Source organism: Onychomys torridus, chromosome X, assembly GCF_903995425.1.
Source record: "Onychomys torridus chromosome X, mOncTor1.1, whole genome shotgun sequence".
In the NCBI taxonomy this organism is placed as follows: Eukaryota; Metazoa; Chordata; class Mammalia; order Rodentia; family Cricetidae; genus Onychomys; species Onychomys torridus.
In genome coordinates, this window is record NC_050466.1 from 123,334,859 (window position 1) to 123,359,950 (window position 25,092).

The 25,092-nt window shown below is 41.5% G+C and overlaps 1 protein-coding gene across 1 annotated transcript; it reads left to right on the top strand.

The window, feature by feature from the left end:
* The first annotated feature begins 292 nt into the window (after positions 1-292).
* Atg4a (autophagy related 4A cysteine peptidase) lies at positions 293-24,323 on the top strand. Its single transcript, XM_036174358.1, has 12 exons — positions 293-349; positions 3,416-3,501; positions 5,288-5,386; positions 9,579-9,680; positions 9,858-9,930; positions 13,532-13,611; positions 14,213-14,400; positions 14,523-14,601; positions 18,545-18,690; positions 19,861-19,917; positions 22,620-22,728; positions 23,400-24,323. The coding sequence occupies exons 3-12, from the start codon at positions 5,326-5,328 to the stop codon at positions 23,468-23,470; spliced, it is 966 nt and encodes a 321-aa protein (XP_036030251.1). The 5' UTR covers positions 293-349; positions 3,416-3,501; positions 5,288-5,325; the 3' UTR covers positions 23,471-24,323.
* Positions 24,324-25,092: the final 769 nt, after the last annotated feature.

The window sequence follows — 25,092 nt, forward strand, 5'->3', positions numbered from 1 at the left end:
TAATTCTGGGCATGTGGCTTTTCAGATATCATTTTAAATGGAACCATGAGAAATAGGTCACAAATAGGCTGAGAACGTAGCTCAGAAAAGTGCTTGCTGTGTGTCCACTTATTTAAATATTCCTTTAGAGTCAAGCTGGTGACCTTCTTTTACTTTCAGGGCAATGGTAGAAATCAGCGAATCATAGAAATCAGCCCTATCTATGAAATTATATTTATTCTCCTTCATTTTCCTTTAGTTATGTCCAAGTATGAAAACCAGATTACTATTTTCACTGACTACCTAGAAGAATTCCCGGATACAGATGAGCTGGTATGGATCTTGGGGAAGCAGCATCTTCTTAAGACAGGTAAGCTGGGCAGCACAGATCAGAGAGGCCCCAGATGAGGTGGGTGCCTGGGGCTAAGGGTCTCTCATTTCTTTCTTGGGTTGACAAAATCTTGTCTTGATAAGGGCTAACATTATTCTGAGGCAGATACCTTGCTTGTTGTTGCACAGCCTTCCAAGGCCTCAAGAGGCCTTGGCCAAACATTTACATGACATGGGATTTTATTCGCACAATTTGCAAAAGCAGTGTATTTTTATTCTGTTTTGTAAAGAAGCCCTGCTCCCATTCCAGATGACTTGAAATTCAAAAAACATGCTATTATTCATAGTATTACTAACCAGTATTTAGTCATTGGGCTATAGATTTCTTATTCTTATCATATATTCATGCTTCTAGACAAAACACCCAAGGGACTTCCTCATAAGCCATGGCTTTCAGAAACAATATCAGATACAAGAAATCTTCTCTTTCAGATCTTCTTGTAATGACTGCACCATCCTAGTTGATTCTGGTTTTGTATATAACTTCTAGTTATTTGCAGTAGATGGAAAGGAGGCTTGAGTTTTCCCACTTACCACAGCATTCTTAGAGAGTGGAAAAGACCTGGTGCTCTGAAGTCGATCAGGACTCTACATCTGTATAAAGCCTGAGCTGGGAAAGAGGCAGTTCTGAGATGTATTACTTCCCAAGGAGAGATGTATAGAAGCCCTTGGCATAGAGTAAGAGATAGGAAGGAGCTGACCAAAGGGCAGGAGAAGAAGTTAGGCCATGCCCTTCCTGCCCCAGTGTTTTATTGGAGAATTGTGAACAGTGGAGAGATCATGAAGCTAACCATTAGGGAGACTTTAACTCTAACCCAGTGGTTCTCAACCTGTGGGTCACGACCCCTTTGGAGGACAAATGATCTTTTCACAGGGGTCCCATATCAGATATCCTGCATATCAGATATTTGCATCATGATTCATAACTAGCAAAATTACAGTTATAATGTAGCAATGGAATTATTTTATGAGGAACCGAATTAAAGTGTTGCAGTATTAGGAAGAGTGAGAATCACTGCATCCGTTAGGGAGACTTTGTTTAGCTTTAACTCGGGAAAGGGGCTTTCTCTTTCTGAAGCTTCCCTTCCGTTTCCAGGACTTGCAGTGAAGGCTTGAGGAGGATCTTTTCTAGTTCTGCTTTCCAATCAACAGGAAAATCTAGGGTGCCACACATGCCCTTATTCAGATACTTAGTTTGCAAATGTCTTCTCTGTCTGTCTGTCTCTCTGAGAAAGGGTTTTACCCTATAGTTCAAGCTTAGCTGGAACTCTAGAACTCACTATGTAGACTAAGCTAACCTTAAATTCACAGCAATCCTCCTGCTTCAGCTTCTCAAATGCTGGGATTACAGGCATTTTGATACTATGCCTGGCTGGGAAATGCCTTTCAAACTGAATTTTTTGTTTGTCAAATTCCTCCCTAGCATAGAGCCAAGCTGGAAGGACATATAGTGCCTGAAGAGGCAAGCGTGACCTGGGTGAACATTTAAAGGGTCAGGCATATAATAATAGCAACATTTGGCATAAACTTACTGCATACTAGATTATCAACTAAGTGCTTTATAACTGTGTGTGTGTGTATATATATATGTATGTATGTGTGCATGTATTTTGACTTTATTCAAATTATTTTGTTGGATACTCATATCTCCTCAATGAACTAGGTATTGCTACTCCTCATTTTACAGATGAGAGAACAGACACTCAGAACATTTGAGTAATAAGTTTATATATATAGTAGGTAGCAGGCTCAAGTTAAGTCCCACCCCTGCTACAAGATTTCAGTATGTAGCCCAGGCTGGCCTTGATTTTGCAATTCTTTTACCATAGGCTCTTGAGTACTAGGATTATAAGAATGTGCCACCATACTCTTGGGTTGGGGCTGTAGCTCAGTTGGTAGAATACCTAACATGCACCAAGTATTGGATACAATCCCCCAACACCCCATATACTGGGACTGGTGGCCATGCTAAGGTGCTACAGATGGTTGTTAGCCACTATGTGGGTGCTGGAAATCGAACCCAGGTCCCCTGGAAGAGCAGACAGTGCTCATAAACACTGAGCCATTTTTCAAGGCACTGGGGACAACAAAATAGAAGAAAATACATACAGCTCTATTTTTTTAAATTTACTCAAAGAGATGGAATTAGAAACTTGGGTAAAATTTGAATTTCCTTTTTGATTTTGAAAATACAATGACTATAGATGCTATACTGAATACACATATGCATATTGATATTAAGAGGGAGAGAGATGACTAGAGAAGACCATATCCAAGTATGGGAGAAAACGAAGAAACCATAATTGTAGTGATTGAAGGAAATTTGCATCATAGAATGGAGGAAATATGCTTTGAAAAGGTATGCAAGATATTTGTGTTATTATACATTGAAATACATGAAAATAGGACCCTAGGTACTATGGATAAAGTTCTTATACAGTTTGCAGGAGCATTTACTTTTTAGTTAAATGTATGCATTTGCACCCCTGTTTCTGCACATGAACCTCCTCCAAACATAGGAACTCCTGGTTTTAGATAATAGACGATGAGCACTGATACTATTGTCATTCAGGCTGGAGGTGATTGCCTTAGTGGATTATCTAAGATACTTGCTTTTCCTATTTCTTGTCATTTGGGCATGACCTCAGTGGTAATACCTGTTGGGATCTTGAAAATCATTGAGAAGGAGTCGGGAAGCATCTAATATTATTAGAAGAACCTGTAGAGTGGCACTGGTGAAAATGAAGATAAAGAGAGATATTGAAATTATTAGACTCAAATGAGATTAGGTTGCCCTATGAATTTCCCTAGTTCTATATCATTCGTTTGATTGGCTATCTGAAAATAAGCTTGCTGCTGGCATAGAAGTCAAATGTAGGCATTTTTAAAGATGGGATTTGGTGATTTAATTTTAATTTCACATTTAATTACAGAAAAATCTAAGCTGTTGTCTGATATAAGTGCTCGTCTATGGTTTACATACAGAAGGAAATTTTCACCGATTGGTAGGTATATCATTTGTTGTGCTGTGCTCTCTTCCTTGTAGATAGCTTGCCTGAGGTTATCAATGACATCACAGAAACCTCAGAATTAACAGCTCACTGTGGCAAAGAATTTGATTTAGGGGAGCAGGTAAGTTTACCATCTTATCCAAAACTGTCATTGTGGAAGTAGCCCATCACGTGTGGTTCCATGGTGTTGTAGTGTTAAACCAGTAGTCATTTTGACCCACCTTCAAGTGTTCATGCAACAGATAGTATTTAAAAAAATAAAATCAGCTTTAATTGGGGAATATCTAGCTATTAAATTACTTTTCACTGCTATATGGTACTATTTGACTATTAAAGAGGCTTGGGCCTTGAAGGAAAGAAAAGAATTCCTTCTACTATTTTCTCATAAAATGAGAGCATTTTGACATTCAGAGATAAATTAAGAGAGATTTCCTTAGAATTTATCCTAATCTGTCCCTAGCTACCATCTAGGGGAAAAGGACAATTCAGTAAGTGAGTTTGCTCCATCTGAGAGGATTTGTAAAATGTTTGTGAGCAGTGTGTCACCCCCTAGTGTCATGGAAAGATGGGGAAAGAGTCTATAAGTGATGGAAGCTACTCTCCTAAAAAGAACCTTGTCTGACCAAGGTTGGACCTAGTAATTGGAGTGAAATTAACCTTTCTGTGATGGGCCCAAACTGAAGTCCACACAAACATTTTCTTTGCTTTACAAGCAGTAGTAACACAAAAGAATAATCTTTAGTGTCCTGGGGTTCTAAACTGTTAATGTTCACTGGGGGAAGAGACCTTTACAAAGCTGGGCAACTTTTTAGTCAACTCTGACAGTGTTTGTAAAGAGCTGATCTGTCTTTAGGTGGGCCTCACCCTACCTTTTCTGCACTGATCTAACCTTAATCCCAGCATTAGCAAGAGCCTAAGGGCTCTCCTTCCAGCTCCCAAATCCATTCACTCCCCTTAGTGTTGGCATAGCAATGCTCCTTCAGTGACTACAACAAAGGGGTTGAGATGAGGGAGGATAACTTGGCCCACTTGTTTGTCAAAAGTGATCACTTCTTTGAAACTAGAGTTCTGAGATCATACTTCTGACTTAGAAAACAAAATCAATATATCTGATTATGTTGGTCCTTTGAATAGGACCCTAGTAGAATTCATCCTGGCCATATGTGTGACTTTCACTTTACAACAAAGCTTCTTAGAATGAGACCCATAGTCTCATTTATTAACTGGCTTTGTATATTTTAAAGACATAATACATTTCTAACTTATTAATAGCATTTGATATAAGACCATACTCATAATACCAAGTATCCTATGTGGATTCTAGAACTGTTAAATATTTTCTCAGTTAATTCTTATAATGCCCACTGATAGTAGGCAGAGTATGTACTATTATCCTTGGCGTATAGATGAGGCTTAGCTTGTATAACTAGATATAAGTCTTCTGCCTAATCTAGGGTTCTTTCATCTATTTGTTGTTGTTTTAAACTTCACTAAGGACATTTAGAATAGTCAAGAGCCTTTCATATGTCTTTGATCATTTTGATGTCTATCCTTGGTGGTAGTATTTGTGCTTTAGTCAAGGTAATCTCCTTGTTGATAGTTATCCATGATAGCCAATTCCCAAAATAGCATGCATGCTCTGAAGTCTTCAAGCAAGAAACCCAAGGGACATGTTTAGTTCATTTGTTTGCTTTGTCTTCGACTATAGAATCTGTTTCTATTGATTCAGCATTGCCTTTAAAGTTTCACTTCTATATTCAAACCCTATATGAGCTCTAAGTGTATTTATTATCTCTCTTTTCAGAGTTCATGTACATGTATATGTGTTTGTAGTTTCAAAAATGCTGATGATTTAGAAAAGATTAATTTAAGGAACACATTTTCATGCCCATCCATTTTGCCAACAGGGGGAACAGGCCCTTCATCTGATGCTGGCTGGGGATGTATGCTGCGCTGTGGACAGATGATGCTTGCTCAGGCCCTTATCTGTAGACACTTGGGAAGGGGTGAGTTCCATTTGTTCTACAAATGGTTTCAGAGATATCTGCCATATCACTTGTTGCTGTGGTTTAAGAACATTCAGTAACAAAACTGCAGATCCCAAATTGCTTTCTAACAGCTCAAGTGGTGGGCTGAAAAGTCAACCAAGCCCATCATGAGAAGGAAATAGCTGATACTTCCTTATGACTCACCAAGCAAGAGTTATTTTGCCAGGGACAGAACTAACCTGGGGCAGATGTGTCATTTAGAATTTCCATCTTTACTACTGTTGGAATGGGTCGTTAAAAATATCAGATAATGTCAGATAAAAAAAGCTATGGCTCTAAACTGGGTATGGTGGTAATCCTGTGCTCAGGAGGCAGAGGTGGGCAGAGCTCTGTGACTTTGAGGCCAGCCTTGTCTATTAGGGAATTACATAACAACCAAAACTTCCTGTCTCAAAACACAAAACAAAACAAACAAAGCTGTGGCCATGGTGGCTTACACCTACAGTCCCATCCCTCAGAAGGCTGAAGTAAGAGAACTGCTGTGAGTTTGAGGCTAGCCTTGCCTGCATACTAAGTTTCCAACCAGCCTGGACTATGGAACAAGACCCTGTTTCAAGAAATAAAACAAAAGAAATACACAAAACAAAATGAAAAGCTAACAAAGAAAACAGGAAGAAGGGTGTGGTGGTCAGTCTGTTTCTTAACTATTTTAAAATACCCATCTAGCTCAGGATATAAGTGATCTAAAGGAGGTGCTCAATGAGGAAGCTTGTACTATTTTGGGTTTTGTTCACTGAGTATGTCCATTTGATAATGAAGAAATCCTTAAATTAGCTTCTGCAGAGGGCTACTTCATTATTTAAGAACTACCTAGTAATTCTTGTTCTTATTTTCTCTGGGACATATGCATGCTTCTTCATGGACCTCTGTGGAATGATCTTGGATGGACACCAGTTCAGACATTCGAGTAAAAGTCCAATTTCCCATGCTATCAAGCTGCTGAAATTGCTGGCCTGTGTTACTCTCACTGCGCAGACTCGCAGGGCCTGTGCCAGTTTTTGGAGAGGATCTGGACAGTGCTAGAGGAGGTGTTAGAGCTTCTTGCATTCCTGCTCGATTTTGGCTGTTCTATTCTTGCTTTCTCTGTGTACTATCATTATTTCTAGTTCATGGGTGAAAACTGAGGTTCATGGCCGTGAGATAATTTGTCCAGGGTCAAGCAGTGTAGATGTGAGATTATAATGCTTATATCTTGATTCTGTGTCCAGCAAGTATTTTATGCATACTTCTTAATCTAGACTTATTATTGTTTTAAGGGATAAATCCACATTTTATCAGCATATATCAATTGTACAAAGTAGTAGGTTTTATTGTGACATTTCCGTACATTGTTTATATTTTGGCCATAGTCACTTTCTCTATTACCATTCCTTTTTTAAAAGATTTTATTTTTAGTTTTTAATATTATATTTGTATGTATGTTTGTGTGTACATGCATATGTGCACATGAATGTAGTTCCTGCAGAAGCTGGAAGTGAGCATTGAATCCCCTGAAGCTAGAGTTACAGATGGTTGTGAGCTACCTGACATGTGTTCTGGGTCCTAAACTTGCAAAGGCAGTATAGTGCTGTTAACCACTGAGCCATCTCTCCAGATCCTCTGTTACCATTCCTTATCCTTCCTCCCTACCTTCTTTGTCCTCTCTCACCCTCCTCCCATAATCCCTGTTTCATTTTCATGCCTTAATTTTTCTCTCTAGATTCCACATATGAGAGAAAGCATGCAATACTTGTCATTGTGAGATTGGCTTGCTTTTATTTCCAGGTTACATCCTTACTAGTTATTTTTATTACTTATTTAGTCTCTCTCTCTCTCTCTCTCTCTCTCTCTCTCTCTCTCTCTCTGTGTGTGTGTGTGTGTGTGTGTGTGTGTGCATGTGAGTGTGTACACTCTGTATACAGTGTGCTGGTGGAGATCAGTTCTCTCTTTCAACCATGAGGGTCCTAGAGACCAAACTCAGCTTACTGGACACCACTGTTACCTGCTGAGTTGTCTTGCTACTCCTTTTAATTCCTTATTGAAAAACTTGAAGGTGATTTTTCTGAAAGTGAATTCTTGAAGTAGGGGGCATACTGGAAAATCCCCAGAGCCAGTAGTCACAGTTGTTTCAGCATAAGAGCAAGTAGCAGGAAGAATTTGGATAGATCTTGTAGTTAAAATGAATTAGAAGAGGTCATTTTGCAAAAGTCTTTTGGATTCTTTCTTATTCAATCACTTTAAAATTAAGATGAGGTATTCATGTGACAGTCATCAGAAAATATTTGGTGGTCCTTAGCAGCCAGGTAATCAAGATTTCCCCAGAACCAGATAGTTCAATAACTATTGAAATAAGTTGGCTGTGGTTTTCCCTATCCAGATATGATAGAGCTGAAACTTAAGACTTAGTTTCAGAGAACCTAGGAGCAAAAGGGAACTGAGGGATCCAGAGATGATAGTGTGTAGTCTCAGGTACATTTCCAAAGTCATTAATTCAGACTCTTTTGAGACCCTCCAGAGAGAAATTTAAGTCTTGGATGCAAACTTACTTTCCCCTGCCACCCTGCCCAAATCTGTCCCTTTAGACAGAGTTCCTAGAGCTGAGAGGTAATTCTGTAGCATTTTGCAGTTCCCGTCAGTAGGTTCTATGTGGGCCCTGTCACATTTGGGGGCTCTGTTTGTTTAAGGCACAGATGGGATCCTTAGAATCATGGTGATATGTATTTTGATCTTAAGGAAACAGTGAACACCTATCAGATTTTTTTTCTTAAGATGCTGTTGGAAGTTAGGTGTAGTGGCTTATATCTATAATCCTAGCACTTAGGAGGCTAAGGCAGGAAGTTCAATACAAATTTGAGGCCAGAGTGGGCTACATAGTGAGTTCCAGACCATCCAGGGCTATATGATGAAACCTGCATCCAAAACAAAAAAAAGTGTTATAAAAAATGGGACCAGGGTCATAGTTGAGGGGAAGAGTGCTTGTTATGTACAAGGTCCTGGCTTCCATACCCGGTACTGGAAAAAGGTTGGTGTAAAAAAAAATTGTAGCCCTTGTGTTCCTAGAATTGATCCTGTGACCCAAGTTGGCATCAGATTTTTATATTGCAGGCATATGTCACCATGAGTGGCTATTTGTATGTATGCAGGTGTGTGTGTGTGTGTGTGTGTGTGTGTGTGTGTGTGTGTGCATATGGAGACCAGAGGTTAACATATCTTCCTTAAATTCCTTGTTTTTTGAGACAGGGTCTCTCACTGAACCTAGAGCTTGCTGATTTGGCTAGACTGGCTGGCCACCAAGCCCCCAGGGTGGCCTATCTCCCCAGGGTCTCTGTCTCCCCAATACTGGATTATAGGCACATACTACTACTACTGCACTGAACTTTTTACGTGGGTGCTGGGTTTCCAAACTCTGGTCCTCATGTTGGCAAGCACTTTACCAATTGAATCATCTCCCTCCTGTTTTTTGTTTGGTTGGCTCGTTGGTGTTTGTTTGTTTATTTGTTTTGTTGAAAGAAAGGTCTTGCTGTATAAAGCATGGGCTAATATTGAATTCACAATATAGTCTAGGCTGGCCATGAGATTGAAATTTTCCTGCCTCAGCCTCCTGAATGCTGATATTACAGTATTTTTTCTTTCCCTTCTCAGTATACGATTTTCAAAAACACTTCCTTAGCAGTGAATTGTGTATATTATTTCCATATAAACTTTTCTATGTCAGAATTGCACTTCCCTTCATGAGACCCTTTGGCAATGCTGCCAGAATGTAAGGACAAAAGCCACTGCTGTTTGTGTAGAGATGAGACACTATGGCATCTGGGTTATATCCTCGAAGTGTGGCTGCCAGGAAATACCTTTTTGACACTGTTGTGTGATTGTCGGCCAGCTCCAGCCCTTGGGGCAAGTCAGTTCTCTGTTGAACTTCATCCTCAGCTTTTAGCTTTGCCACACATACTAGACGAGTGGTCTACATTCCCCAGCCCTGGCTTTTACTTTCTACCCACCAAACCCTTAGAAGTCCGTTTCGTAGCATCTACTATCTAAAGGAAAGAGACTTAGAAAGGTACCCGCTTCACCATTCCCACCTTCTGGATGGAGCTCTCTTCTTCTAATTTGTTGCTTGCTAATAAACAGTTATGGCTGATTTTAACCCTTTTTATCCCCCTCCCCACAAAAGAATGGAACTGGGAGAAACAAAAAGAACAACCCAAAGAATACCAAAGGATTCTGCAGTGTTTCCTAGATCGAAAGGACTGTTGCTATTCAATTCATCAGATGGGTAAGACAATCAAACTTGTAGTTTCAAAGTAATGTCTATGAGCTTTATCCTTCCCTGCCTTATATGTGACTTTACTAAGTTGTCGATCTGCTTTATTTTCATATCAAAAAAAAAATCAGGAGTCTGTGGCTCACAAAAGGTATTTTGCTAACATGTTAATTTTTCCACATAAAACAGCGCAAATGGGTGTAGGAGAAGGGAAATCAATTGGTGAATGGTTTGGACCAAATACAGTCGCACAGGTGTTAAAGTAAGTAAAAGTCTGGCATCTGTTTGTTCTACTTGCTCTTATGCTTCCTCCCACCGCTCCCTGCAGCCAACTAAACCTCCCAACAGCTCAAGTGTATGCTTGCAATCCCATCTTCCCACTAAGCCATCAGCCACCTCTACCATTTTGTTCAGCTACTTCTTTGATGTGAGTAAGTGTGGACCTCTGTCTTGGTATATCAGAGCTGTAGTCATTGGTATAGATGTGGCTATACTCCAGGACTCATTCTGTTTCTCACCCTACAGATGGATGTTCATGTGCCAGGGAACCATCAGGCTGAGGGTCTTTGGAAGTTAATAGGTTCATACTAAGTGGCAGAGGCTTAACTGGCTTAGGCAAGAAATAGACTCCTATCCTGTATAGTAATTAAGACCTCATTAATGGGCCAGAAAGATGACTCAGTGGGTAAAGGTGCTTGCTGCCAATCCTGATGATCTGAGTTTGATCCATGGGAACCTTGTGGTGGAAGGAGAGAACCAACCCATACAAGCTGTCCTCTGACCTCCACATATGCACCATAGCATGTACCTCCCCCTAAATAAAATATGTTTTCTTAAAACATCACTAATTCATTTAGCATTTACTGGGCGCCTTTACTGTGTTAAGTACTGGCTACACAGAGATAAGACACAGTCCTTGCCTCAAGGAACTCACTACCTATTGGAGGATACAAATCCCAAGGGAGTCTTGGGATTAGTTTGTCATCTGTTGGCAGGTTTAAGGTGATACTTTCATAATAGTCACTTTATATTTCCACAAGTTGTCTTATACCACAAGAGATGAGGTAGAGGGCTCATGGTGTAAATGGGGTGAGTGAGTATCATCACTACCTACATCTGCGGGGCATCTCTTGTAGTTCTCTCCTTCCTGACAACCTGCCAGTGGAGGAAAACTTCATGCAAGCAGACTGTATTTGTCCTGTTCACCCTGTAACAGTAGCCCATAAAACTGCCTACTACATATAAGCACCCAGGAAGTGCTCAATAAATACATGAAATTGGCAGCCAGAACCTGGAGCTAGATGTAGGGATCAGAAAATGGAGATCATTAGGTCTCCTTTGGTGTAGTGTATTTCAATTCCTTGGTATTCTGGCTCCATATAAAGTAGAGGAGGGGCTTTGTTTCAACAGTTAACCAGTCTTCAGTGAATAGCATGCTTGGAGCTGTGCATATGAGGTGAGTAGTCTGGATTTCCTGGGGACCCAGGAAAACTTGTATCTTGGTTTATTCCCTGCTACCTGTGCAACTTCACTGAGTCCACTTGCTTCCGTTAGTCAGAGTACCTTCTGGGCATCATTGCCTCTGCTGAGTGAGGAACTGGCAGTATTCTGGAAGTGCAGCAGGGACACATCCAGAGAAGAATGTATAAAATGTTAGAGTCAATAAGCTGAGCCCCAAATCTGGTTCAAATGCAATTTCTTTCTTTCTTCCATGTTCTGCACTTTGACGTCTTTAACAATGAACAAATGGAAGGTCATTCTTTTTTAATTTATTTTTAAAATTGGCATATTGTGTTAGATATGATTATGACATTTGCAATCAAAGTGTTCTATGCCTTTTCTCCTGCCCGTGGTTATTCTTGTTCTCCCTTGATAGCCTGAGCTGCATGATTCCTCTTTTATGTCCCATGTGTCCTTTCCACTCCCACCCATCTCCATTCTCATAAGCATTGAGATTTGCTGTGCTTGCCTCTATTAACAATAGCACATATATGCCCCTTAACACAGTAAATGACAGATATCATAATTCGAAAACATTGGAAGTCAAAATGTATTTACTATATCGAAACTACTGAACATTATAGCTTAACACATGAGCTGTTTCCTCTGATGATCAGCTGGCTAATTGGAGCTGCAGCTCCCTGCCACTGCTCAGCATCACCAGAGAGTCTTATACTGTTTGTGACTATCCCTAGGAATGATTCCAATTCAAAATTCAAAGTCTGGTTTCTACTGAATAAATGTCATTTCTACACCATCCTAAAGAAAAAAAATAGTAATAATAATTGTAAGTGAAACCAATGACCATATAATCACATAATTGCTATTCTGAGAAAGGTAATGAAATTAAAATTAGTAAATTAAAAGTGTAATGAGGACTGAGGATGTGGCTCAGCGGATAAGGTTCTTGCTGTGCAAGCATGAGAACTTAAGTCTAGATCACCAGAAACCATGTAATGAAATAAAGAGCAAGGAGTATGTGTCTATAACCGCAGCACTGGGGGACAGACACCAGAGGGTCTCAGGGGCTCACTGTCTAGCTGAAATAATGAGCTTCAGGATAAGTGAGAGACCCTGACTGAAAAATAAGATGGAGAGGCGACTAAGGAAAGATCCTGACATCATCCTTTGGTCTCTACATGTGTATAGACATGCACACACATCCCTCCCTCCCTCCCTCCCTCCCTCTCTCTGTCTCTCTCTGTCTCTGTCTGTCTCTGTCTGTCTGTCTGTCTGTCTCTCTCTCTCTCTCTCTCTCTCACACACACACACACACACACACACACACACACACACACATTTTAAAATTGTGCAGTGATAACTGACCACTTCTTGGGAGCTGCTTTGGAGAAAAGATCCTTTTCTTTTACCCAGTGAGACTGGGACTTTACCTACACATTGTAGACATAAACAGAATGAACATGTCCTCTTAAGCTAGCAAAGGAAGAAATAGGCAGGTACTTTACTTAAACCTGATATAATATCTATTTTAAAAGAGCTTTCTTTGGAAGTTCTCCTATAAAATATGTAGCTATACATGGTCTCTCTTCAATTGCCAACTAGTAAGGCTTCCTCTCAAGTCATCTGTCACTGAAGTCTTCTTGGATGGCATTTTCATTACATGTGGGGAAGAGAACACAATATCTCTTCCATGTCCCCCTTTTCTTTTCTCCCTTCCTTCTTTCTTGGTTTCCATGACCAATACTCCCATATGAGGGGGTTGCATGTGTGTATGCTCTCTCCCTCTCTCTCTCTCTTTCTCTCCCCCTCTCTCTCTCTCTCCGTCTCTCTCTCTCTCTCTCTCTCTCTCTCTCTCTCTCTCTCTCTCTCACACACACACACACACACACACACACACACACACACGCACACACACATTAGGTGCTAGGGATTGGATGGATGCAGGGCCTCACACATGCTAGTCAAGTACTCTGCCATTGAACCACACCAGCCCCCAATGTATCTTTTAATGATATTACTATTTTTTTCTTTTTTTAAAGGAAAATCAATAATTCAGAATGTCTTTTATTTAAGGAAACAAAATATGTTGGAATTTTTTGGACAGATATATAGATGCCATTTCTTTTTCCTCCAGTAGGAATTCTGTCATTTGATGAGGTAGATATTTCCATTTATAAAGCAGAACCTTCTTTTGGAAGTTCAGCTACAGTGATTCTGTGGTATTCTCCAAATCCCTGGGCATGGAATTTCCCAGAACTCTGTCAAGCCAGAGCTAACCCAAACACAGGCTTTTCTGTGGCTCAGTGTGTGGTGACATCAGGAATGCTAGGAGTATATTGTACCACTTCCAGCTGATATTTTAATCTTCTCCAGTTGTGATTTCATTATATGTTGCTTCACAGAAAACTTGCTTTATTTGACGAATGGAATTCCTTGGCTGTTTATGTTTCAATGGACAACACAGTGGTCATTGAAGACATCAGTGAGTCTATAGGCTGTTAACCTTCTCATTGGTGGGTGTAGTCCCTTTTCTAATTCAGAAATCTGGAGTTCAAAAGCTACTATGGCCTGCTCCACAAGGACAGGGGAGCCTAGGACAGCAGAGTGGCTCTGTTTCCTTCCTTTTTAGTCTTCTGAAAGGGAAAACATTCTCTCAAAGATGTGTCACAACTTTTGCTGCAGGAGCAAAAGTGTGTATAATCTGTTGAATCACAAGTAGATGGATCATTGAGGCTTGCCATTGCCCAGGCTTGCTTTTTCTGCCCTGAAGGTTAGGAAAACCTGAAGATATAGTCCCTGAATCCAAGGCCCTCAAAGACTAATTTAGAAATGAGATTCTTGGAAAGAGTCTAGAACATCTGATGGGCACTAAGAAAGTGCTCAATGGCCAATATGAAGAGCAGGAAGCTGAAGGAATAGCCTGGCATTCCTGTGGGAAATGGGGCTGGCTGGCCCATGGTGGCAAAGGAGAGGGCCTTCCAGGCAGGAAGGGTAGCATGCAAGGTCCCTCTGTTTTACCTTTGGAAAAGGTCCTAGTCCTACATACTCCTGCCTCATCCAGATCTCTGGCCTTCTGTTTCTAGAGAAAATGTGCTGTGTTCTTCCTGTGGGTGCTGACACAGTTGATGAGAGTTCTCCTGATTCGCTGACCGCTTCCAGTCAGAGTAAATGCCCCTCTGCCACATGCCCGACTTGGAAACCCCTGCTGCTCATTGTGCCCCTTCGCCTGGGCATAAACCAAATCAATCCTGTGTATATTGAAGCATTCAAAGTAAGTCTCCTTTTTTTCTTGAACCCATTGCTGCCTGCCCATCACACCGCCATGTCAGCACAGAGATCCGTGAGCAGCAGTCCACAAGTGAGTTGAGAATCTTGCATTCTCTTTCCCTTTAGGAGTGTTTTAAGATGCCACAGTCTTTAGGGGCTTTAGGAGGAAAGCCAAATAACGCCTATTATTTCATAGGATTCTTAGGTAAGAAAGGATGAATTGCAAGTAAGTTGTCATGGGCTAGGGAAGGGTGTGGGGCAAAGGTGTTCATGGGCTATAGGAAGTTCCAGTGAGTGGGCATTGCTTTAGCCTAGAGATACTGTGGCCTCTGGTCAGTTTCTTCTGTCTCCAACCTGACCTATACAGTTAATTCTTGCTTCCTTGTGCTTGATGGATCCAGGGTCCCCATTATGCTTCTATTTCTTTGCTTCTTGATGGGATAGTTTTGCTTTTTTCTTCTGGTTGGACACAAGGTCACAGCATTGCTCCAGAATGGTCCTCTCATGCATGTGGGTGCCAGAACAGCTAGGTTTCAGTACTTTGCCTTTGCTGATCTCCTTCCTATTGAAGTTCAGGCAACAGCCTTGAAGCATCCACTGGTTGCTCAGGTCATCATGAATAGACTTGCTGTCTCATTATTCAGAGCCATGGATGGGTAGAAATTAGATGAAAAGACAGAGTTGTCCCTTTCCCAATAGTGTGACTAAGCCTTAAAAATAGGAACCTCTGTAGTCCTCTATAGTTGGGTGTGGTAGAACACACCATTAATCCCAACACTAAGGAGACAGAGGCAAGTGGATCTCTATGAGTTTCAGGTTACCCTGGTTACATAGTGAGTTCCAGGCTAGCAAGGGCTACATAGTGATATCCTGTCTCAAAAATAAAACAGAACAAACCTATTAACCTTCTAATATGGGCCCTAATGATTAGTCCATCATTTTCTGCATGTGGTGGAACTCTTGCCACCTTACTCACTAGCTGTGACCAGACACATTGAAGGCCCTTAGCACATGGCATGCTAGATGGTCCATCTATACTCCATTTGTTCACATGTCCATTTGAGAGCCTGTTAAGATAGAGACTCAGTAAGTCTAAGATGGGGCCTGAGACTTGCTTTCCTAAGGGGTTTCAGTGCTGCTGCTGGTCCACAGACATTGCTTTAAGAACCAGGACCCCAGCCAGACACCTGATTAATGCTGGGGACTGTGAGCAAAGGAGGGATATAGCCACAGAGATTTGGCACAGGACATTGTCTTCTGGAAATAGAGCGGTCAGACACTGGGATTCAAGACAGTCGTGAACTTAGACTGCTTGCCAGGCCACAAGAGCCAGAATAGCTGCTGCAAGCAGCACGAGAGAATGAATATGCAGAGACCAGAGTAGAGAGGGCACCGATCACCTCCTCAAATCGCTCTTTGGAGATCAGGGAGGTGTGATGGTAACACACACATGTAGCTGACTTTGCAAATGAGTCCCCTGCTAGGTTGTGGCTTGACAGCCGGAGAAAGAGAACTCAGGCTCATGTTTCTGTCCTTTAAAAGACGCCAGCTCTTGACTCTCCGTGAGGTCATCTCCTGGTAAACTATTTGGCAAAGAGTTAGACATAGAGTAAGTGTTCAGTGAGAGATGGCCCCACCCAACACCACTGTCCTTCCTTAGTTCATTGTGCCTGGCTCTCTTGTGGGGGCTGCTACAGGACAGCTGCCTCTGTTTCTGTACTGCTGCCATCTATTGATCCAGCCTTAAAATGACAACTTAGTGGAAAATCTGGAGCTCATAGTACCTTTTGTTTTTCTAAGTACAAAACCCAGTATTTGGAGCCATGAACTTTCAGATGCCCTCTTTGTCTAAGCTTTGGAGTTCTTGTCCAAGTGGTACAAAAATATACAGCCATCACTATCACTCAGTATCTGTGGTTTCCCGTGGCTAGATCTGACTAAACATGCATCGGAAGTATTTTTGGAAAAAGTCTGTACTGAACATATCCATACTTTTCTCATTATCATTAGCACCCCTGCAGGAGAGACTGTTACTTTCATTTTGTACATAGTGAGATGCCACTCAGCTAATAAACAGAGAAGTCAGGATTTGATCCCAATTTGGTCATCACTGTCTGCCCTCCCCACTTCCATTTTTTTTCCTAGGGCCCTCTTGCCAATGGGCAGCTGGAGAAGATCTAGATGTTGGGAGGCTCTGGCCATGTTGATACTCTGGCTGACAGATTTTGCTTGCTTGGAGAGAAGGAACTCTTTGTTCTTTGCTCTTGGGTACAGGTTGCCATGTGGAGATCTGCTGCATTAGCCCCATCTGTGCAGATAGTTGACCATCCTGCCTGTTCTCCACAGGCCTCAGTAGAGACCCTTAGTTAGTCTCAACATCAGTTTGTGGACGTCATGTCTTCTGCTGTGTCTCTTATAGATACTCTCAGAAAAGAAGCAGCCTGCAAAGCTGTCTCCTCTTCACTCATGGGCAAAGGTCATGGCTACACTCTGACAAGCTATTAACATTTCCAATGTTTTAACTTAAAGCACTCTGATAGATGGTTGGGTTCTATCCCTCTTGTGATTTCTGTCTTTATGTCCCCAACTTCTCTTTCCAACTACCTTTTTTGTAAGGCCTTAGACAAGCTTCATGCTGAACATCTTAGGTGTTGCTCTTCAGTGTAAGCTGAAGTTATTGTAATACTGATCTCACTCACATTGGTCCAGTGAGGAATTTGTGCCTTGACTTTCATGTTGCAAATCATATGGAGATGCTGATTTCCATACTCATAGCTATATGTTTGTGAGTCAATATGTAACTCAAAGTAAGATCATTAAAATAGCTTTATATTGGGTACTGTATTGCATACATTTTGCAGAGGTGAACATTTCTGGTTCTTATATACCATGTAAGGTACTAGACCAGGCCCCATGACATCAATTGAAAATGAGAGTGTTTGAAAGGCGAATGAGTTAAGCAGTTTGTCTTTGTCTGTGTGACAGAGTAGTGAAACTTTTCACCAGGCATCAGTAACATTCTTTACCAGTAGAATCACATAGATGTGCCCTCCTGCATGGAATTACAAAGACTTTGGGGACATTTTCTTGCTGGCTGTAAATAATCTTTTGTCACCTGAGTTGAAGACATAGAGACCCAGATGGCCTTGGGCCTGGAGAGTGAGACCAGATGCTTCCTGAGGTATTTATGTCTACTTACCAGCATAAGAACTTCTGCCCTCTAAATATTGGACCACAGTAGACATTTTATCATCTCTAATCTCCTCCAGGGTCGTGTTGAGGTTGAGCTTTTGCAGCTTAGTGAAGCATGGCTTTTCTCTTATGTGTGAAACTCAGTCATCTTGGACTTAGGCTTTGACTCAGTGGTAGAATGCTTGCATAGTATACACAAGGTTGTGAGTTTGATCTCCAGCAAAACACACATACACACACACCACCACCACCACCACCACCACCACCACCACCACACAGGTCAGGCATTCCAAGTAGTTTTTTTTCCAGTGAGGTTCATCTGTGTTTACATGACAGAGGCTGTCTTTTCTGATAGAAATTGACAGATTTGCTCACAATTACTAACCCACTAGCAAATTGCTAATCATGAACAGGCATCAGTATACTGGGATCTGATCTACGGAGCTTAGCTTCCTGTTATGTGTGGGTAGAATTTCCTTTGGAGGCCAAGGCTTTATCCATTTTGAGAGATGCTCTCTGAGTATGGGTCTGAGAACCAGTGATGTGTCTCAAGATGCCTTCCAATGCTGGAAGATGCAGATCGCCCCCTAGTGGCATTGGAGCTCACAGCTTTAGGGATTCTCCTATCACCTCTTTGCAACTGCTGCTCACAGAGCCTGCCATGTCATCCTGTGTTCTCTCATTCCCAACTTCCCCAGCCCTATCCCTTTTCATTTTGGAAGTTGGACTCAGGGGAGATATGTTAGGTCAAGTCTTCTCTTTGATTAGATTTTGGTGCATCTGGCTTCTCTCAAGCATGCTTACCCTGGCTTTGGGCTTCCTATCATCCCATTCTCATTGTCGCAAGGGAAGGGGTTAGGAGAACTACGGGTGGGGTGGGGGAAGTGCATCCTTAGGATAGCTGTGGGGCCAGGGCCAGTGGTTCTTCAAAGGTTAAACATGTCTTTGTAAAACAGGTGATGAGCTGATTTTCTTGGACCCTCACACAACCCAGACCTTTGTTGACACTGAAGAGAGTGGACTAGTAGATGATCAGACTTTCCATTGCCTGCAGTCTCCACAGCGCATGAGTATCCTGAACTTGGATCCGTCTGTGGCCTTGGTGGGTGTTTGAAGGAGCTCTGATGGCAGCCTGTTAAAAATGGTTTCCTTGGCACTTGCCCAAGTTGTCAGGTAGCATAGCAACAGTGTACCCTCAAATGAGGCACTGTAATATGGCAGTTAAGCACTGCCCCTGGGTCCACACTGCTCAGGTTAGAACCCAAGCTCTGCTACTTAAATATGTAGGAAAAGTCACAACCTTCCTGGGCCTCAGTCTTCACATATCTGGAACAAGGGAAATGATACTTCCCTCATTGTTTGGTTAAGTGAGGTATAGTATATATAGGCAGTTAGCACAGGATCAGGCGCACTGCAAAGAGGGTATAAACATTAGTAGTAACATTAGCCCTCAAATGTTCGCCATAGAAATATAAGGTGGGAAATGACTAGGAAGGGATAGGGAGTAAGAATCCCTCAGAGGTCAGTATCTCTTTCTTGATGCCCAAATCCAGGAAGTCTCATGCTTGTTCTAGAAAGTGTTATTGCTATCAACATATATTGAAAGGGCCCCTGCCTGTGAAGTAGCCAGTATTACTTAGGCCCTTCTGCATCCTCATTTCCTGTTTCATCCACCAGAGCACTAGTGATCAAGGACTGAGCACACCCCTCTTGTTTGGGACCATTCTTGTCCTACTGAGGGATGACTGTCAGGGCACAAGGATACTCCCGCTTCTCACAACTATAATAGATAATTTTTTGAAGAGTCAAAGCCACGTTTTAAAAGTAATGCTTCTAGCTAAAAGTACTATTTGGGTTTTTTTTCTCCTGCTATAATAGAATAGTATGTGTGTGTGTGTGTGTGTGTGTGTGTGTGTGTGTGTGTGTACTAAATGTGATCTCAAAGTTAAAATATCTAACAATGTTGAGGGGAGAAGGAGAAGGCAAGAAAGAAACAGAGACCAGGAGGAAGAGAGGAGGAGGAAGGGGAAGAATGAGTAAGGAAGGAAGGGAGGGAGGGAAGCAGAAAGAGAGGAGAGGAGGGAAGAAGAGAGAGATGGCTGTATGTGTGCATCTGTAAGCCAGTGATTTCAGGGAGAGAGAGCTCAGGCAGTCAGTCTTCCTGCACCATCAGGAAGATGTTTGCCCCGACAGTGGCCCACCTCCTAACTGGGACAATAGCTCCATCTTGTAAAAGGAAAGTCTAAATAGTGTTCTTCTTCCTCCACCCAAGGGGTTTTTCTGCAAAGAAGAGAAAGACTTTGATAATTGGTGCAGCCTTGTTCAGAAGGTAAGGGTGTTCAATGATTTTTTATTATATTTGTGTTTTAATTTTACACATCAGCCATGGGTTCCCCTGTCCTCCCCCATCCCGCCTCCACCTTCCCCTGAGCCCCTCCCCTCCATTCCCATCTCCTCCAGGGCCAAGACTCCCCTGGGGATTCAGCTCAACCTGGTAGATTCAGTACAGGCAGGTCTAGTCCCCTCCTACTAGGCTGACTACTGGCAATGGTCGAGAGAAAGCCTGATCTGACCTAGTCTGGTGATCAGATGGCCAAACACCCTAACTGTTGTGCTGGAACTCTCATCCAATAACTGATGGAAGTGGATGCAGAGATCCTCAGCCAGGTCCCAGGTGGAGCTCCAGGAGTCCAATTGTGGAGAAAGAGGAGGGACTGTAAGAGAGTGAATTGTTGAGACCAAGATTGGAGAGGCACAGGGACAAATAGCCAAAGGAATGGAAGCACATGAATTATGAACCAAAGGCTGTGGAGCCCCCAGCTGGATCAGGCCCTCTGGATAAGTGAGACAATTGACTAGCTTGAACTGTTTGGGAGGCACCCAGGCTGTGGGACTGGGACCTGTCCTTAGTGCATGAGCTGCCTGTTTGGAACCTTGGGCTTACACAGGGATGTTCAATTTTTTAAAGTATAAACATGAAAGCTACTAAATCTGACTCCTTTTTAAGATTACTTTTACATAGTAACACCAAACCAGTCTGATAGAATTTGGTTGCAAGAGGGGAAAACTAAGGTAACACAGAACCTGTCAGATATGGAGAGCTCTGCATAAGTTTGGGACAGGTGAAGGAAGACTTCAGCCTGTAAGTGTGTCAGCTGAGTGATGGACTCAGTGTCGAGAGTGAATGCTGCACCTTGCCAAGGCCACGAGGCACCTGGAGTGCTCAAGCTGTTTTAACCTCAAACTGCCAGCTTCATATCACTCAGCCCGAATCTCTCCCCTGCTATGTTTGTAACATTGAAATGGTTAAAGAGACTAACATGTTTTCTAGGTGTTTAGTTCATTTACAACTCAGTATACAACACTGTGGTTTAGAGGACTTTTCCTTCTATTTCCTGGGATATTTATCTAAAATGCAGGCCTGTGACCACTGAAAGGGATCAGCATTTGCAGAGGTCTGTGACAAATGATTTTGTTTTCCTTTTGGGTATAGTGTGTGAAAGAGCATTATTGTATTGATTTACTAATATCTGTCCATTTCCCTCATTGTCAGTCTCTAACACACCAAAATAGATGTCATATATTGATATGTGTTCACTGAATGAATTAAGGGAGATCATAGGAAGTATTTTTAAAGTATCTGGTGGGGTACTAGAGACATGAAGTTCTGTCTTCCAAAACCAAAGGATTACAGGACCCCAGAGTGTTGTATGCAAATGGAGGAAATATTTCTCTTTACAATGAACAAATGATTAACACTGAATCTGTAACCTCAGATAATAGCTTAGTGAAACAAAATGTAGATTTTCCAATTATTTATTATTTGAGAGAAGTTATTGCTATGTGGCCCAGGCTAGCCTGGAACTCAGTATGACGCCCAGGCTGGCATTAAGCTTGTGATACTTCCTCCTTGACCTCTGGTATACCAAGATTATAGATATGAGCCATTATGCCCAGTTCAAGAGAAATATTATTATTATTATCACTGTTGCCACAATCCTGAGGACTGAACCCATGGCTTTGCACATTTATGGAAAGTGCTCTGTCACTGAGCTATATTCCCAGCCCAAGAGAATTATTTTCCTTTCTAGTGGGAAAAACAACACATAGTCTTATTGCTGTAGCTATGTAAACATTATTCACAAATAAGGCATGTAATATGTTACATATATATGTCTTTTCTTTCAACACACACACACACTATCTTCATGTCTTTTTGTTTGTTGTTTGTTGCCCATTATATTTAATTAGGGTTGCCTGAATTACAGTGGCTACCCCTGAGGAATATGCCCACCCCCCACACAACCAAGAGAATTATTTTTAAAGATTCATGTTTATTACCTTTACTTACGTGTGTGTGAGTATGCCCTGTGTATACATGAGCCAGTGGAGGCCAGAAGGGGCATTGGATTCTCTGGAGCCTTAGGTACAGGTTGTGATCTGCCCATTGTGGGTGCTTAGCACTAAAGTTGGTTCTTCTGGAAGAGCAGAAAGTGCTCCTAACCACTGAGCAATGTCTTCAGCTCTAAAAGTTATTTTTTAAAGGAAGTGTTTCCATTTTAGAATGTGGCAACACTGCACTGGTGTTTAAATCCTGAATGACAATTTAATAATGACTGTATCATTTAAACCAAGACAAATTTGGTCTAGAACTAAAGGCATGCAAATGGGTACCAGAATTCTCTTGGGGCACATTTATTTTGATTAAATGACTCTTTTGAATACCTCACCCCTCCATTTAGCTGGACCTGTATGTATACATGGTGAACTACCTGAGACCCATGGCTGGATCAGTCCACACTAGGCTCCATTACCTGTCTGTTCCAGTGTCCTTGCCTTGTTGATCGGACCCAGAACTGATGTCAGCTGAGGTCTCCAGATGATTCCAGAAGAGGATGAATGTATTTGCTAGGTCTTTTATGCCTACCTGTCAACTACCAGGCTACTCTCATGGTTTAGTTTCTTGGGCTGCCAAGCAAACAGAAGTGTAAGGACTCCGTGGTACTTACAGCTGTTTCTTTGTCTACACAGGAAATTCTAAAGGAGAATTTGAGGATGTTTGAATTAGTTCAGAAACACCCAGCACACTGGCCTCCCTTTGTACCTCCAGCCAAGCCAGAAGTGACAACCACAGGTGCAGGTAAGCTGTTTCTGTAAGCCCTTGGCCAGCAGCCCTGTATGTTGCAACTATTTGCTGAGATAAAGCAACTGTGGCTCATATCACTTATGAAAAAGTGAAATTTCTACTCATCTAGCCTGATTAAGAATGGTGCTTCTGATTATTTTAATCTTTGGAGAAGCTGACATTTGTTTGTTTTAAAGAATACTAACAAAAGAACATTAACTTAATATAAAGGATTTGTTATTCAAAACTCAAGATGACTAGAATTTGTTTTACAATAACAAATCAGAGGCATGGGACCTCAAAAAGTACCTTGAGGTTTGGGTTGGTAGTTGTATGCCTGTAATCACTCAGAATGATGTGGCTGGAAGATCCTAAGTTCCAGGCCAGCTTGAGCTACATCCCAAGACCTGGTCTCAATGAATAAATAAACTGGCAGAAAGACAAAGAGAGTGCCATAGCAATGCTTAACCAGATCACTGAGAGCAGGCCTCTATAGACATATCTGGTTGTTTTGAGTCTTACAGAAAACTTGTAATACTTTATAGTAGTCCTAATTGTACATTTCCTCCAGACAAATCTTGCTTTAGCAAATTGATTCAGACACACAAAGTGGCAATATTATCTTGATTGAGAACATCAGCCCAAGTGTCAAGCTTTTCTACTTTCACATTTCTGTATTCCAACAGAATTCATAGACTCTACTGAGCACCTGGAGGACTTTGACCTGGAGGAAGATTTTGAGATTCTGAGTGTATAAGATAGTGAGAACTCAATGTGAAGGTCTTCTGCCTTCCATCCGGCACCACAAGAACTTGTTACACAAAACTTTTCTGGTCAGCAAGTGCCTAATATGCCAACAGCATACAAACTCAATAGCAATTATGACTGAGCCAATTATGGTTTTTCAGAAATAAAAAAAAATCAGTGACATCAACTCTTCCCTGAAAAGAAAGAGAAAATCATAGAGTCTAGGAGAAGGATTCAGAATCCATTGCCTCCAGCTTGTCTTACATGGGGCCAGCAAGTCTTCAGCAGCTGGAATGGGAGCATTTGGGAGACAGACAGCAGCTTCCGTGTTGCTCCAAGTACCAGCAGATGAGAGATGGTTCTGCTGTTCTTCATCCTTTCAGGTGTGACCTCTTTGGGGTTAAGTACTAAGAAGAAGTCTGTTTTCTTGCTCGAATAATAAAATAAATGAATCAGGGAGAAATACTCTTGTGAAATTATTTAAATGTGTAGTTTGCATAACTATAATTATTTCCAATATATTTTTCAAAGACATAATGTCAAGTGTCCACCTCTTAATTGTCTTCTGGTTTGGAGGAACCTATCCGACAGGTCACAGTCTCCACCCTTACTGATTCTTTTGTTTGATATCACCATATCCTTAAGTCAAACCATGATCACTTGAATCAGAGGTGAGCAAACTTTTTCTGTAAAGGAGTAGGTAGATACTATTCTAGGCTTTGTAAGTCATGTGGCCTTTGTCATAACTATTCCATGCTGTAAAAGCAGCCCTAGACAATATGCATATGACTGAGCATGGCTGTAATCTAATAAAACTTGATTTACAAAAGCAAGTGGAGGGCTGGCCATGGCCTTACCAATCACTCACTTAGTGTTCATTTTTGTTTAAAGGATTAAATAAATTGTTTGAATTATACTGTTCTGAATGATAACTATATTTAGAAAGAACTATTCATATGATGACATTTACTGTGTCCATAAAATACATCTCCAAGTCATTTTAGGACTAATAACTTTCTACGTTTTGAAGCGCGCACTCTTTATTGTGCTGAACATGTGCTGTGGAGGATGCTCAGTTCTCCATGGCATCTATCCATCTTCCTTTTGCCACCCCTTTCAATTTGTGTTTCACATGGCTCTGCAGTTCATCTTCATCCTTTACGGAGTTCCACAGGAGGCCAGTATCTGCAGTCTCGAAACCAGCACTGACCAACTCACTTGTTTCCTTAAAGTCTGTCTTTTCTTTTTCTTCCTTTCTTTCTCTCTTCCTCCTTCCCTCCTTCCCTCCTTCCCTCCCTCCCTCCCTCCCTTCCTCCCTTCCTCCCTCCCTCCCTCTCCCCCTTCCTCCTCCTTTTTTCCCAGTATGTTAGGTATTCCATATGTTCAAAATTCAAAAGATGCAAATGGTATTCAATGAATTCTCTTCCTCCCACAGGTCTGTTTCCTTCCCTGAAAACTCCTGGGATATTCTGTTTATTCTTCTACAGGATTGCTTTATGTATATGTAAACATATATACATGTTTAAGTTATATGTACACATAACTTATATATAACATATACATATGTGCACACATATAGTTTAGATTTAATTTTTAAATATTTATTTGTGTGTATGTGCCTGAAGAGGGCCT

Excerpts from the sequence above, each read along its gene's own strand:
- Atg4a (XM_036174358.1), top strand. The coding sequence starts at position 5,326 with ATGCTGCGCTGTGGACAGATGATGCTTGCTCAGGCCCTTATCTGTAGA. Across the intron at positions 5,387-9,578 it reads CTGTAGACACTTGGGAAGGG|AATGGAACTGGGAGAAACAA; the intron begins GTGAGTTCCATT and ends TCCCCACAAAAG. Across the intron at positions 18,691-19,860 it reads TGGATCCGTCTGTGGCCTTG|GGGTTTTTCTGCAAAGAAGA; the intron begins GTGGGTGTTTGA and ends CCTCCACCCAAG.